General features: G+C 37.3%; 1 protein-coding gene across 10 annotated transcripts in view; it reads right to left on the bottom strand.

Annotated features, from left to right (window-relative positions):
- The window catches only part of LOC109102919 (ankyrin-1-like), a 125326-nt gene that overhangs the window by 79502 nt on the left and 30161 nt on the right, over positions 1-15663 (bottom strand). For 9 of the 10 annotated variants that reach the window (XM_042757123.1, XM_042757126.1, XM_042757132.1 and 6 more), the window contains exon 2: positions 9226-9318. The exons of the other annotated variant lie outside the window; for it this stretch is intronic. In XM_042757123.1, the coding sequence (XP_042613057.1) occupies positions 9226-9318 (93 nt within the window). The remainder of the gene's footprint in view (positions 1-9225; positions 9319-15663) is intronic. 10 annotated transcript variants of the gene reach the window in all.

Below are 15663 nucleotides of genomic sequence, written 5' to 3'. Positions count from 1 at the left end.
CATGTTATTGTAATAAGTAAAAGTCAACAAGGACACATGGCAACTCATTGGTGAAAAACACTTAGCAGCACACGCCACTAGAGGGTGCTGCATTTGTCATCCATAATAGTGCAAGCGGCAGTCGATGAGGCTATGAGCATTCTGTTCTACTGTTGTGCATGGCTGCTGCATTGCCCTCATGTTCTGTTTCAATTTCATCTAAAAGCTGACAGAGTTAAACCAGGAAAAGTAATGTTTCCATACATTGCCTTAGTGCCTGTGGGGTAATCGATTGCAATGCTAGATACTTACATATTCATATCAAAATAATCTTCAGTGTAACAGATTTTTCTGGTGTCTTATTCATAATGGCTTATCACACATACACACATACTGTACATGAGAAATCTTTAGACAGTCTTAATAATGTGATAAAAATGGAGTTCTATTTTTCTCACATTTACACACCAGAAAATGACAGCAATCTAACTGCAATGCAATTTACAGCCCTCAATTTGTGAAGGTATTTGTGTGAAAGTTGCTTTTGTAGACCATTGAAAAATCACCTCCATCATCTCTATCTACTGTATATGCAAATCATTAATTTTTACCTTATTTCAGAAGTTGCTTTAAAGCTTGCAGTAACTACACTGAATAACATGCTAAGTACAGCCAAAACAGCAAACCTGTCATCAATCCTGCTAGATCTATCAGCAGCATTCACCACTGTGATCCACCAAATCCTTCCCCTTACTCTCAATGAAGCAGACATTACAGGCTCAGAGCAGAACTAAGCAGTTACCATGAAAAGGATCTGCTTCATCTCCACACCAACTACCCATTCATTTTCCACAGGATCTGTGCTAAGTGTATTCTGACTTCACACCAAATCACTTAGTGAAGTTATCACCTGGAAATGCATTTGTGCATGGATAAATGCCCATCATCTGAAGCAGAATTTACTGAAAACCACACTGCTGTTCATCCCGGCCAAGAAACATCCTTGCCAAGACCTCGTCATAGACAACATGGTCATTTCCCCACATAAAGCCAAGAACCTTGGCGCCACACTGGACAACAGTCTGTCATATGCATCCTACACGCCATCCATACTCAGTGTGCAAAAATAGCACCTTCAGGGGAACGACATCTCGTCACTGGGGCAGTACCCTCAGAAGGACATCTTTGTACCTTATTTACCCCTAAAAGGTTCATAGTAGTACCGAGTGCATTCCACAACTCTAAGTTACTAACATGCACCTTTTAGGGGTAGATAAGGTAAGCTACTCAGGTCCAGTAGTACAAGCCCTAGTATATAGTATCTCATTCCTGGAATAAGGCATTAATATGTGCTTTTTAATTCCTAATAAACAGCCAATATGCTAGTAATATGCATGCTAATAAGCAACTAGCTAACAGTGTTCCCTAACCTAAAGTGTTACCTCTTTTCCTATCAGATCATTTTGCGGAATTGCATTCTTACCATCTGTTGATCACAAAGGTCATACACATGCATAGCAAATCATGAGCCACTTGTCAACATGCTCTGAGGTTCCGGTATGGAGTTATTAGTGGTTAATGGTCAGACCAAAAATTGTGAATCCCAATATCCAGATTTTACTTGTTATGCATGGTGATGACTTCCTCTGTGTTCATCCTCACACCAGGAAGAGGAGACAAAGAGCTCAGGTGAGGTTTGTTGAGTGGAAACATTAATTTTGAGGCCAGAATACAACAACAGATCAGTTTAATCCTCTTTGGGATTGTCTGGTTTCTTCAAAGTTTCAAAAAGGAAGCACATTTGTAGTTAACCTCTTCAAAAATGTTCTTACCTTCACGTTTTCTCAGCACTTTTTAGATGGCTGACAGAGAGAGCGATTTTTCCCCTTTATTCCACTGTCTTCAGTTCAGTGTCTTGATCAGCTGTTGGTCATCTAACCCTGTTGGTCCTGGAGGTCCTCATCCCAACATATCCGCCTTGAAGTAATCCTGAAGGCCTTGATTACCTTAGTTCAGGTGTGTGTAATTGTGTTTGGAACTAAACTCTGTCCTTCCAAGAGCAGGACTGGACACCCCTGACCAAACCCCTATTCATGAATAATTACTTCAGCTTGACATAGACGTCCTCTTCAACGCTTCTTTTGTCACTTGTCCTCCCAATCTAACATCCATATACTGTTTCTTAAATGAGTGGTATTTCCATCTTTGGGACACAAGTTTACAACAGAATCTATCCCAGATTTTGGGCCCACTTGGAATCATGAAAGGTTTGAGCTGTAAGTTGAAAGTTGTTTGAGCTGTAAGTTTGAAATGAAGTGCACTTGCTCCTTTCAAGTACTCTGAGGACATCTTGATCCATATCTCTTTAGAGCAGGGTTCCACAAATCTTACCCTGGAGAGCCAATGCCCTGCAGAGTTTAGCTCCAACCCTAATCAAACACATGTAAGCAAGCTCATCAAGGTCATCATCAAAATCAAAGGTAAGTGAGTTTGATCAGGGTTTGAGCTAAACTCTGCAGGGCCATGACCCTCTATGGCCAGATTTGAGGAGCCCTGCTTTAGAGGGTGTGAGGCCAACATAGTCTGAACATGGTCTTCCACTCCAAGAGAATAAAGTCCTGAAGGTAAGCAAGGCTAAAAGTGATAAATCAAGGAGGGCATGACTAAAGGCAGGAATCCTCCTTGATTCTGCTGTCATCTCATTCTTTATTTACTTTGTTTAGACATTTTACCACATGCTGCTCTGACATACAAATCACCATCAAATACTCTTTAAAACTGGACTATAGTAACAACCTCATTAACTAGGTTACTCTGGGAGAGATTCTGCAGAATGAAAGCAGTAAAAGTGTCCAATGCATAAACAAACATCATGGGAGGTGCTTCAGAAGCACGCAAGGCTGAGGGCCACACATAGCATAGCAACCACCCCTGCCAAGTATCCTACTAGTCCTTGGAAGGCAAATAGACCCTATTCAAAACCAGGGTTAAATGATGGGATGTTAAAGACTGCAGCATTGTCTTCCAATCATGGTTGACTTCCTTAATCTGGTTCCCTTGATGTTGGATTTTAAGTAGGACATGGATCCTGGATCAGCCTCCTTTGTTATTACTGGTACAACATTCCGATCAATCAATTGTAGCCCGGACCCTTTCCTTTTACTCAATTAAAACCTTAACCAGCCTCTAAAATCTGAGAGAAATTATCGTTAGTGGATAATGTTGATAATATTCCAGTCACTAACCTAATACCTTAACCCTGAAATATAATAGCTGAAATCTAATCTTGTTTCCGCACCGACAAGTATGATAATGTGGGAATACTTACGTTCATTCTTTATTCATCACAAGAATAGAACAGCTAAATTAAACAAACTGAAGATAAGAGGTGTTTCAGCAGTTAGTGTGATAACACCAACACTACCTGCCAAACCTGGTGTGCTTCACCCTGTATGAATCTCCCCCAAACCCTGCCTAAAATGTGGCTTTCTGTCAATTTTTTTTTTCAAATGAATGAGGAGTTTTAGTTATTTTAGAGGGAAATGTTGAGCACAATATTTTTTAAATATCAAAAGCATATCATTCAGCAATATTAGAGGTTTTTGTCAGGCACACAGTATGTAACACAAACATTCAATGAAGTGTATCCATTGAGGGTAATTTATCTAAGCAAACAGTAAATTTATTTTTGAGACAACTGAGCAAGAAAACATGACATTTCTTGATAATTGTGACATGACTCAATCAATGCTCAAAGTACATAAGTATCGGAGAACTTGAAATTTAACAATGACTTTGATAAATCTACCTTATATACTTGTGTTATTAGAAAAAAAAAAGATATGATCAAAGAAACTCATACAGAGGAAAACAGGGTAGATTCATCTTTATACACACTTAAACCATGTCTACATTGGAAGTGACCAACGTTGTCACAATCAAACCTCCTAGGAGGCCTTACACCACCTCAGTCATGTTCACTAACCAGAGACCAGGTTATTCATTCAATAAAATGGGCGAATAACTTTGTATCCTACTATCTTTTAATTTCAAATAAATACATGCATTTGTTTGCTTGATTGGGCTATTGTAGATTTTTACACACAATAGAATAATTGCTAGAACCATATATAGTTAGAAAATGATGATTCAGATGATAAAATAAGGAGGCCAGAAACTGGCTTTGATGTAACACTAAAAACAACTGAAATTAATAGTAATCAACCCATTTAATAATTGCAGCTAAAATAACTTATTTGCAGCGCAACAAAAATTTTGTCTATTAAATGTAAGCTGATATTTGACATGAAGCACTTTTGAGAAGTTGACACATCCTATGCTATATATTCAAAAGTCAGAAGTCAGAAAGCTTTATTGCCAAGTATGCTTGCACATACACAGAATTTGTTTTGGTGACAGAAGCTTCCAGTACACAGAGACAACAACAACACACAGATATCAATATATATAAAATATAAATAAACAAAAATTGTATTCACAGATGTGCTATAGATGTAATAGTATAGAGATAAAGATGGATGGACTAAGGTGGTAGGAATCAAATAAAAATATGTGGTTTTGCACATATTTTTATTGCACAATGGGGAAAACATTCAACTGTTTATGAGGTAGATTGCCTGGGGAAGAAACTTTTTTTGTGCCTGGCTATCCTGGTGATTGGTGCTCTGTAGCGCCGGCCAAACAGTAAGAGTTCAAGAAGGAGAGGGATCCAGAGTGATTTTCTGAGCCCTTTTCCTCACTTTGGATATATACAGTCCTTGAAGTGTGGGCAGGGGAGCACCAATAGTCCTTTCAGCAGTCCGAACTGTCCTCTGTAGTCTTCTGATATCTGATTTTGTAACTGAGCCAAACCAGACAGTTATTGAAGTGCACAGGACAGACTCATTGACGGAGAAGTAGAACTGTGTGAGCAGCTCCTGTGGCAGGTTGAACTTCCTCAGCTGGCAAAGGAAGCACAACCTTTGTCGGGCCTTTTTAACAATGGAGTAAATGTGATTGTCCCACTTCAGGTCCTGAGAGATGGTGGTGCCCAGGAACCTGAATGACTCCACTGCTTCCACAGAGCTGTTCATGATGGTGAGTTGGGGGAGAGCTGGGGTGTTCTCCACTGTTTTGAGCATGTTCAGCTCCAGGTTGTTGTGACTGCACCAGACAGCCAGCTGCTCAACCTCTTGTCTGAAAGCAGACTTGTCACCATCCTGGATTAGGCCGATGACTATGGTGTCACCTGCAAACTTCAGGAGCTTGACAGATGGGTCAGTAGAGGTGCAGTCGTTGGTGTACAGGGAGAAGATCAGTGGGGAGAGCACATGTCCCTGTGCCAGTGCTGATGGTGGTTTGATATGAATTTCCTCTCTATGAACATCTCACTAACTGTTGCCTATCTGTTGAAAGATGGTTATCCGTTGACAGATAGAGCTGGGAACAGAAAGCTGGGTTGATTTGGTCTGGAGAAGTGTTGGGATGATGGTGTTGAAGGCCGAGCTGATGTCCACAAAGAGAATTCTCACATAAATCCCAGATTTGTCCAGATGCTGCAGGATGTAGTGCAGTACCATGTTGACCGCATCATCCACTGACCTGTTTTCGCGCTAAGCTAACTGCAAGGGGTCCAGTAAGGGTCCAGTGATGTTCTTCAGACAAGCCAACACCAGTCTCAACAATGACTTCATGACCACAGATATTAAAGAAATTGGTCTGTAATCATTAAGTCCTGTGATCTTGGGTTTCTTTGGGATGAGGATGATGGTGGAGTGTTTGAAGCAGGCAGGGACTTCGGACAGCTCCAGTGATCTGTTGTAGATCTTTGAAAAGATGTAGGCCAGCTGGTCAGCACAGGTTTTTAGACAGGCTGGTGAAAAACAGTCTGGGCCTGGTGCTTTTCTGCTCTTCTGCTTCCTGAAGACCTTCCTAAAACTCTTCAGCAAGGTTTTGATTCGACTCAGTGCTGGGGGATGGTGTCTTGTAGCTTGTAATGCCTTTCAGGCCTTTCCACACTGAAGCAGGGTTGTTGGCTGAAAACTGGTTTTCCAGCTTTTTAGAGTAGCTCCTCTTAGCCACTCTGATCTTCTTTGTCGGCGTGTTCCTTGCCTGATGGTACAAGATTCTGTCCCCACTTCTATAGGCATCCTCTTTGGCCTGACAGAGTTGTCTGAGTTTTGCTGTGAACCATGGCTTATCATTGTTGTATGTTAAACAAGTCCTGGTAGGAATGCACATGTCCTCACAGAAACTGATGTACAATGGTACAGAATCTGTGAGCTTATCTACATGAGTGACAGCAGCTTCAAAAACACTTCAATCAGTGCAGTCGAAACAGGCTTGTAAATCCTGCTCTGTTTTATTGGTCCATTTCTTTACAGTCCTTACTACAGGCTTAGCAGATTTAAGATTTTTCCTGTATGTTGGGAGAAGATGAACCAGGCAGTGGTCAGAGAGTCCTAAAGCTACTCTGGGGATGGAGAAATATGCATCCTTTAATGTGGTGCAACAGGGATCCAAAATGTTTTTGTCTCTGGTGGGGCATGTAATGTGTTGTATGTATTTTGGCAGTTTAAGTGTGAGGTTTGCTTTATTAAAGTCCCCTACAATGATTATAACAGAGTCTGGGTGTTGTTGCTCTGTCTGTGATCTGATCAGCCAGCTGTTGTAGTGCCCGCTCATACACGTTTGTGGAGGAATGTAAACACTAACCAGAATGAACGAGGAAAACTCCCGCGGCGAGTAGAATGGCTTATTGTTGATGAAGAGCACTTTTAGATCGGGACAGCAAATCTTCTTTAACATTGTTACATCTGTACACCACCTATCACTGATGTAGAAACATGTCCCACCGCTATGCGATTTCCCCGCTGATTCTGCGTCGCACTTTAACAACACTGCTGCTCCACCAACTATGTTCAGCAAAGCGTCCAAATAATTGAAAACAGCCAGAAGACTGTGTGGTGTGTTCTGCTGAATGTTCAGCAGTTCATCCCTGGTAAAACTGCTTGTGTTTAAAAAAAAAAAAAAAAAAAAAAACTAACAAAAACAGTGCAACAACTGCAGAGCTCCACACCAAGGCAGCCATCCACGGCACCATCATGAGAAGTATAAGCTCATGAAAAATGTATGAAAGCCCATTTCTGCCACTGGATTAAAGATAAAACAAGATAATTGCAACTTTTTATCTCAAAATTCTGACTTTATAACATGCAATTGCAAGAAAAAAGAAGTCACATAAAAGTTGCAGTCACCTTGTTTAATTTTTTATTCAGTGGCTGAAACGTAAATCCATCTCCTAATTTTATATATGCAGCTTCTATAATATTATATTTACTGACAGACTGCATGGAATATTTGAACTTCCAAAAATTCCATGTGAACTGTGGAAAAACCTCAAAACAATGGTGACCAGTTACAGGAAGATATACACTTCCCATCATAAATTCAGAATTTAATCCAATAGTCTTGATGTTGATTTATGTGTCAACTACTCAGGTTCATCACATCACTTGCAGCTACCTTTGTTGATAATAATGGGACTGGCTTATTTCTAGCATTTTGCTCACTTCCAGTGTAGACATCTTCTAGCCTCTAAAAATGTGTCATATTGTTTTGCATACTGTGCTTATTTGGATAGATAATTTAGGGCTTTTAATATAGAGGAGAGTGGGGCAAGATGTGCCACTTTGTTGCAAGTTGTCTTCTAAGCAAGTAAAAATAAGAGTTAAAACAAATATACCTCAATACACTTTTGGAAGTCTGTTTTAAACTGACATTATAATAAAGCTTCAGCCTGTAGCCACTTCGCAAAAAAACTAAATTATTTACTTACAGTATATACATCCTGGTCTACTTTTGCTACACATTATTCAAATTTCCTGTCAGAATCAGTCAGGATACTTGAATATATTCATATAAATGTGTGTAGAACTTAGAATTTCTATTTTTTAATTTCAATTCTAATAGTATTTTCATCACTGCATTTAGAGGCTATGGAGCCCTTGAGCGGACAAGATGATGTAAAAAAAAATCTAAAAAAAAAAAACACTTATTAAGATGGGAGGAAAAATCATATTTTGATGCTTGTGACTTCGATTTGCAACATTTATGTTGACACCACGTTCAGTCACAAAAGCACGAAGCAAGAGGCAAAGCATACAATTGCTGTATTTGACTTGTTTATTAATTCAAAAAAGATAAAGAAATAAATAACTGGAGTTTACTTTGACATTAAATTAATTTGACCTGAGGTGTAGAAAAAAAAATGCAAACAAAAATCCCACCATGGTTTAGAATTATGATAAGAAGATAACTTGGAAATCTGACTTACCTGAGTCACAGATAGTCAAAGCATTCTTTAAACAGAAACACTAACACTACACTAAACATCAAATTCACAACACTACACCCACACACACACTATGAAATGAGCACTATCACAACACAAAAACACGTACAGCACAAACACAGAAACACAGATGAAAAAAACTGAACCTCACTCACCACTCAGATTCAGCTCTTACGGCACAACATGGACAGATGTGGATAGTGTATAACATCAACACGCGTCAGTGCATGCAGAGGTGTCTGGATATAAACGTGTTCACATGGTAAAGTGTTTGTGAGTAACACATCAAAACATGTGAAAAGTACACTGAAGAACCCACAGGTAAAATAGGTTCATTTGACTTCAGCCTTATTATATCCTACCCACACTGTGTATGCAGTTTATGTTATTAAGTTAAAGCGTTGGTAATATTATTTTAGTTTTTTGTTTTTGCCCGTGGACTCTTTTATGCTGCGAGTAAACTGATAAACGTAAAAATAATCCACACATCACAAAAATGGAACTCAAAATCTGAACGCAACCAAAAAAATCTCATAAAATGACCAGGTGAAACATAATAACCAAAAAAAAAAAAAAAAAAAAAAAAACTTGTCCAGCCTGGACTACTACAACATCTACCGTTACTTAAAAAAAGCCAGCCCAACACCAAACAGTAATACGAAACTCTCAAATAAAACCACACTTTAGTAGAACTGAATGTTACATAAAAACCTTATGGTGTCAAAATCAAATTCACAAGAACAGAATGTGGATGAAATTAGAACCACTACACCAAAAACACTAACAACAATGACAGAAGCATATCTAGTGACAGATAACGTCCATATACAATATGTATATGTATATAGATATATATGAGAATAAAACTTTAGATATATGTTGCAGATATTTACTGTTTCATCATAGTGCCACACTCCCTGGCCATCCGGCAGCTCAGAGCTCACACTATTGTCCTGATCGATTAGCCAGCGATGAACGACGTGGGCCTGAAAGGACACACGACATAAACACAAGAAGCCATTAAATCTTCACACTCTCGAGGTAAAGGGAGAGAACGAGAGACAGGTACAGAGAGAGCGACAGAGAGAGAGACCGAGAGACCGAGAGACCGAGCTGGAAGAGAAAAGAGTCCCATCTATGGCTTAACATGAATGAAAAGAGCCTACGCTTGAATTAGTCAGTTCACGTTACGAGAGAAGGCAGACAAACATGAAAAAGAGAACCAGAATGAGAGGAAAGTGCAGAAGAACAAAGAGACAAAAACCAACCCGCGGGGAAATTGATAAATTAGAGCACATTTTAGATTCTCAGGTTGGTCTTGGATCATTTATCTTTACCGGAAAAAAATATCTTAAAAGGAATAAATTCTCTGAGAATCCGCTATAGGGATATATATATTATCTATTATGCAAGCTTGATAGGATTGTAAAGATTATTGCTTCGAAAGCTAACAGATATTACACAAACGTACAATGCTGACGGCATCTAAAAGGTAAATAAATATTTTACATATAAACAACTTTACAGAACTGTAACTTACAAAGCCTTATTTAACCCATCAGTATTTTATTAATGGACTTATTCCATTAATTATTAGACGATTCGATTGTGAACGATCACATTTATTATTGACTCAATTTAAAGGATCACATAATTTTAATGCAATCTTAAAATGATTCAAATATTAATAAATTATTAAATCCTTCAGCCTTTGCCTTTGTAATATATTTATTTTTGTTTGCCGTGTTATATTCTATACACTCTCAGAAATAAAAGGGCGGTACCTTTTCAAAAGGCACATGTTTGTACCTAAAGGGTCCATTTTGGTACCTTAAAGGTACATATTAGTACTTAAAGTGTACATATTAGAACCTAATAGGAACAAAAGTGTACCGCCCCAGTGACAGCTTTTGTACCTTTATTTCTGAGAGTGTATTCTAATAATATGCATGTTAATAAGCAACTTGTTAATAGTGAGAATTGGTCCCTAAACTAAAGTGTTACCCGTTTTAGATGCTACCAGCACGTACTGTATAGTATAGTACCTGTAAATGTTACATATGAATACCTACGTATAAACAATAAGATAACACTGACTGACCATAAATCTGTGTCTTCATGAGTTACTTGTCATTAAGCAGATGCTTTTCATTCGCAGTGGTTTAGTGTGCATTTATCATAGGGAACGTTTAAATGAAGTTTAAGGATTCTTGCAGTAGCAGACTGAACCTAGCACCATTAATTTACCAGCAGTCAAATGTTTTCTTAATAGTGCTCACCAGAACACTTAAATTAACAAAACATGCTGTACATACTGTAGAACAGTGGTGCGGGGTAATACATAGTTTCTAATGCCTTTAATCACAAAAAAGTGCATATTTAGCTTCTACTAATAAAGGCTCCATTCTATGACTTATGTGTAACCTTCAGTAACATTATGTCCACACGATATGTAACACATTCACACACAATAAAGTCAACAAGAGAACAGAACATGAGGAAGGCAGAGCTGATGTGCTGCAATAAAAGAAGGTGGCAGCTTCTCATTCAAATATTATCTGTAGGGTACAAAGAGTAAGTGAGAGTAGCTGCAGTTATATATATATATGATTACTTCAATGGCCCTAAATAAAAGTAATCAGCATTTTTAGCACAGATGTTAACATGGAAGCTATGAAGTCTGCAATATCTCCAGGTAGTTTAAGCATCTCAAAATCCCGATAACCCCAAATTCAGACCATTAGTCGAGCCAGAAGTTGACACGTCGGACTGTTCAAACAGTATTCAATTCAACAAATGATTTCTAATAGTTGTCTCTGCTGGGAGAGAAGAAAAAATTTAACTGAAAACATTGAAAAATTAGTTTCTTCGAATTTCTCTGAACTTTTTTAATGTTTAGTTCAGTGATTTGGTTAGCATCTAGATAAATAAAATTATTATTAAAAAAAAAAAGATATATTAATGCGCTTTTTATGCTTTTAATGGGAGAGGACAGTAGGGAGCTGACAGGAAAGGTTGGGTGGAGAGAGGGGAGCGGCATCAGCAAAGGACCTCGGGTCACAGTGAGTGCAGTTGTGTTATATGTCTATGCACCAACCACAAGACTATCAGCACCGACATAACATGATAATTTTGCCTTTTTAATTTAATTTAGTGTATAAATGTTGTGAATTTTGCAAAAAATGAGTAGGACTTTGATATTGCTGAAGTTCAGTCAAGTGCTATGCATTACATCACAGGATACAGGTTGCTTTTTTTCCTTTCTGTTTTTATTTTTTTATTTTAATGTTCCCTTTCCTTCTCTGACCCCTGATGAGAGGCAAGCACAACCCACAGAGCTAATGATCGTTATGAGCTAATGTCTTATCCTTTCCTTTTCATTCATACAAACGTACCTCCAACCATTTTAAATCAGTACTTTTTGTAAAGAGACAAGAAAAGCAAAACAAAAGTAATTTATAGACTCCAGACAGGGACTATAACTATCATGTGAGCTATTTAGGGAAAGAGAAACAGAGTCAGCAGCACCTGCTCTGCAGAGAACAATACCAATAGCCCTCTGACTCTTTTGCGCAACCACAAACACTGTAACATAGACTTCATGAATCATTTCTCCGAGTTGAAGCAGTTCTCTAATCACCTGCTGTGTGGGGATGGAAACTCTGATTCACAGTTTGTTTCAATGATTCGATTCACCAATGATCCGTTTATGTAATCACACAATGGCATCACATATACACAATTGTATTATTAAAGCACCCAATAATGATGTGAAACATGGATGTTTTGCAAGCCTAAAGCATATAAAGTGAATAAACTAGTCTTCGTCAGCTCACCTTTTTACTCAAACCATGAGAAACCATACAAACATTAATTTTACCCTTTCATTCAAGTGCTCAGTTCATGCATGTGCATATCAGCGGCTCATCAGTCCGAGTCGAACAGTTTCCTCAGTTCAGTGACTGCTGGAGGAACTGGAGCACTGAATGAGTTCATTCATCACAGGATCATATTTTTCGGCTCATTTCCAGTCGCAGTGACTGTCAGGCGTCTGAAAGTGAGTTTTAATTGAGTAACTTGTAGATCTGTGCTGCTCGAGCCGCAAACTGTTTCAGACGCTTCAGTCAGAACTGGTGAACTGGTTCATCTGATTAACAAAAAAGAACTGGTTCAAAAGAATGATTCATTCATGAACCAGACATCACTAGTGATGCACCATGGATTTGGGCTGTTTGATGGTACAAACTTTAATCTCTAATTAATCAGGATCAACTGTTTGATAAATTAAAACCTTACCTACATCACTATTTTACTGGAACTAAGAACTGCTGCGATCACTACAGTTCTTCAGGGTTATTTCACCCAAAAAAATAAAATAATAATAATTCTGCCATTATTTACACTATATGACTTTTGTTCGGTTGTTGGAGACAAAATGAGACCTTTTAAATAATTGTCCTGGTCTTGCTTTTACTAGTTCAAATGGTTGAAGACTAAAGCTTTGAAGCTTCAAACAGGATGCAAAAGCATCATTAAAAGTGGTCCATACAACTTTGCATTGCATTTCAGGTCTTCAGAAGTGTCTTCTAATGCATTCTGTAAATGCATTATAATAAATCAACAATATGATAGATAGATAGATAGATAGATAGATAGATAGATAGATAGATAAATTACCACTGCAGAGTGAATACTAGTGAAAGAGTTGATGAAGATGCAAAAGGTTGATAATCAGATAATGGGGAGGGGCTCAGCAGATTTCTCCCTAATGAATAATTCAGTAGGGGAAGCTGCCAGCTCCATGCAGACTTACTGCATCAGCAAACAGTTCAGAGGTATAGCGAGCTCACTAACAGACAGCGGAGGAGAACTCAGAGAGGAGTGGCCTGTTAATAACCCTGCAATTAAGCACCACAAATTATTGTTATATTATTTAAGCAAATGCTGACTTTTGTAGACAAACAATAACAATGTGTAGAATACATATAGGACCTACTATACGATTTCTATAAAAAGAAAGTGTTTACATAGAATTAGCTATATAATCAAAACAGAGCAGATGGCTCAGCAAAAAAAGAGTTGCTGACAAAGGATGAGAGGAATTTCCCACATCAGTTGTTTATGGGTTATCAGTGACTTACAGAGGTGTGCTTACCCTCCCTAACACCCAGATTGAGCTCTCACGCCTTTTTTTTTATTTTTTTTTTTACATGAGGGAAGCCCGTCTTTCCCAAACTATTTTTATCGAGCAGAGCATTAGCATGACAAAACACTGGCAGAAGAATAGACAGTAACAAAGAACCAATGTAACAGATTTTCAGAGCCTATTTTCATCTTTCCTTCCCATTTTGCATGAGAGGCCTGGGTATTATTCATGTCAGAGCATCATAATTGCCTTTCAGACCACCTCTTTTGTGTACACGCTTTTTCAGCCTCGCTCTCTCTCTCACACACATGCACTCGTTCTCTTTCTTTTATATTCACACATTGTACACACACACACACATTTCAAAATACTCCATAAAACGCCATGAAATACTACTAATAATAAAAAATACACTGACATGGCTTGCATTTTAGCAGGTCTTACCCTTTTGAAAAAAAAGTATGTTTGTATTGAAGTGTGTGTGTTTTGAAATGTGCACTTTCTTCAAATCTTACAAGTGTATTAAAAAAAAAAAACTTTAAAAAGTGCACTTCACAATAATGTCAAATCAAAAGTTTTACTTTAATGTACATTTTAAATAGTTATGTTTTAATAAGTAAAGAAGTACACTAATTTCCATGTGCTGACTAACATGCTAAATGTAAAGCACTGGATTATAATTGTAACTGTGGTGTGTTATTTGATATTACATGTATGTTTAACAGTAATACTTATTTTTAAATGTATTAAATTGCAACTTCATCATTACAAAAGTGTATTTACAAATATATTTAAAATCAAGACATACAAGTTTCATCAGATATTACATTAAAAACTAAATTTTTTTGTTTAATATAAATGCTTGTCTGTTCAATCAGCAGTACTCTTTTACCATATTTCAAAGACAACATAATTATTTATGAAATTATTACAAATAGTCCTACATAAGTGAGTCTTATTGCATTTAATTAGAATTTAATCTATATGTTCAAGTAATTGTAAATAAAATGCAATTAAGGGTCTGAAAAAAATTACATTTGGTTAAGAACATTTACTTAAGTACTTAGAAATTATATTTTGTCTTTAGAAGTATTCTTTTTTTAAAGTATGTTTAAGTGTACTTCTTTTTAACAAGGGAGACATACAGTACAGTAGTTCAAAAGGTATTGAATTGTCTTAAAATCTGTCACTATACAGTGAAATTTTGTGAAAACTTTGTGCAGTGAAAAAAAAAATATTTTGAAGTAACTTGATCTAACATTTAATCGTGTTTTATAATTGCACACTTCATTTCTATAGCTACATGTCTGAATGTCTGAACTGCAATATAATACAAGGAAAGCAAATTAAGCACACAGTGGACCAACATGGACTGCATTCATCACAATGGAGATTAATTTACCAAATATGCTTGGACTATTCCAACTCAAACATGTGCACCATTAATTTACTGAAAGCAGAATAATGCAGAATTTCATATGAAATACGTAGTTCTGAAGTATGATACGTGGTTGCTAGGGTGTGCCAGTCTGCTGTTAACGGAATCAAGACAAAAATGCCTATCCAGAATCTATGATATTCTGATATGTAGGGCTTGAGTCCCTCCTTTATTGCACATTTATGAGGATTTTTCAGCCATTGTGTCCTGACCAAGTTTAAAGTCGGATCACTTAATATCACAAGCATTTGACATATATGTAAAATATGAGTTGTATCACAATATATACATTTTGTTTTCAAGATAAACAGCAACATAGGCAATAATACATGCACATTAGGTATAATAATGCATTTTTTATTTAATTTTTATTTTTTTATATAATTGTTCAGCCAAACACATATCTAAGCATTCTCTCACAGTTCTGTTGACCTTGCTAACATGACCGGTTTGTGTATGAAGAGCATTTCTAGCCATCCATCAGCTCTTCTCCTCTTACAGATATTCCCTCCATGGATTACGCACACAACACACACATCTTGCAAAAGCAAGCTCTTCTAAAAAAAAATTGTATTTTTACATAGTATCTGTACACACAAGCACAAAATAATTAGCCACATACATGCCACATTACACACAGATGTGAAAAATTTAAAAAACTACTCATGCTTTTTCAGAGTGCAGTGGAGCACAGGAATGTCACAGCACTCGCTCATACATGCATATGCACATATACACTGTATATAT

The sequence above is a fragment of the Cyprinus carpio genome, chromosome A5 (genome assembly GCF_018340385.1).
Source record: "Cyprinus carpio isolate SPL01 chromosome A5, ASM1834038v1, whole genome shotgun sequence".
In the NCBI taxonomy this organism is placed as follows: domain Eukaryota; kingdom Metazoa; phylum Chordata; class Actinopteri; order Cypriniformes; family Cyprinidae; genus Cyprinus; species Cyprinus carpio.
This window is presented reverse-complemented; position numbering and strand designations above follow the sequence as displayed.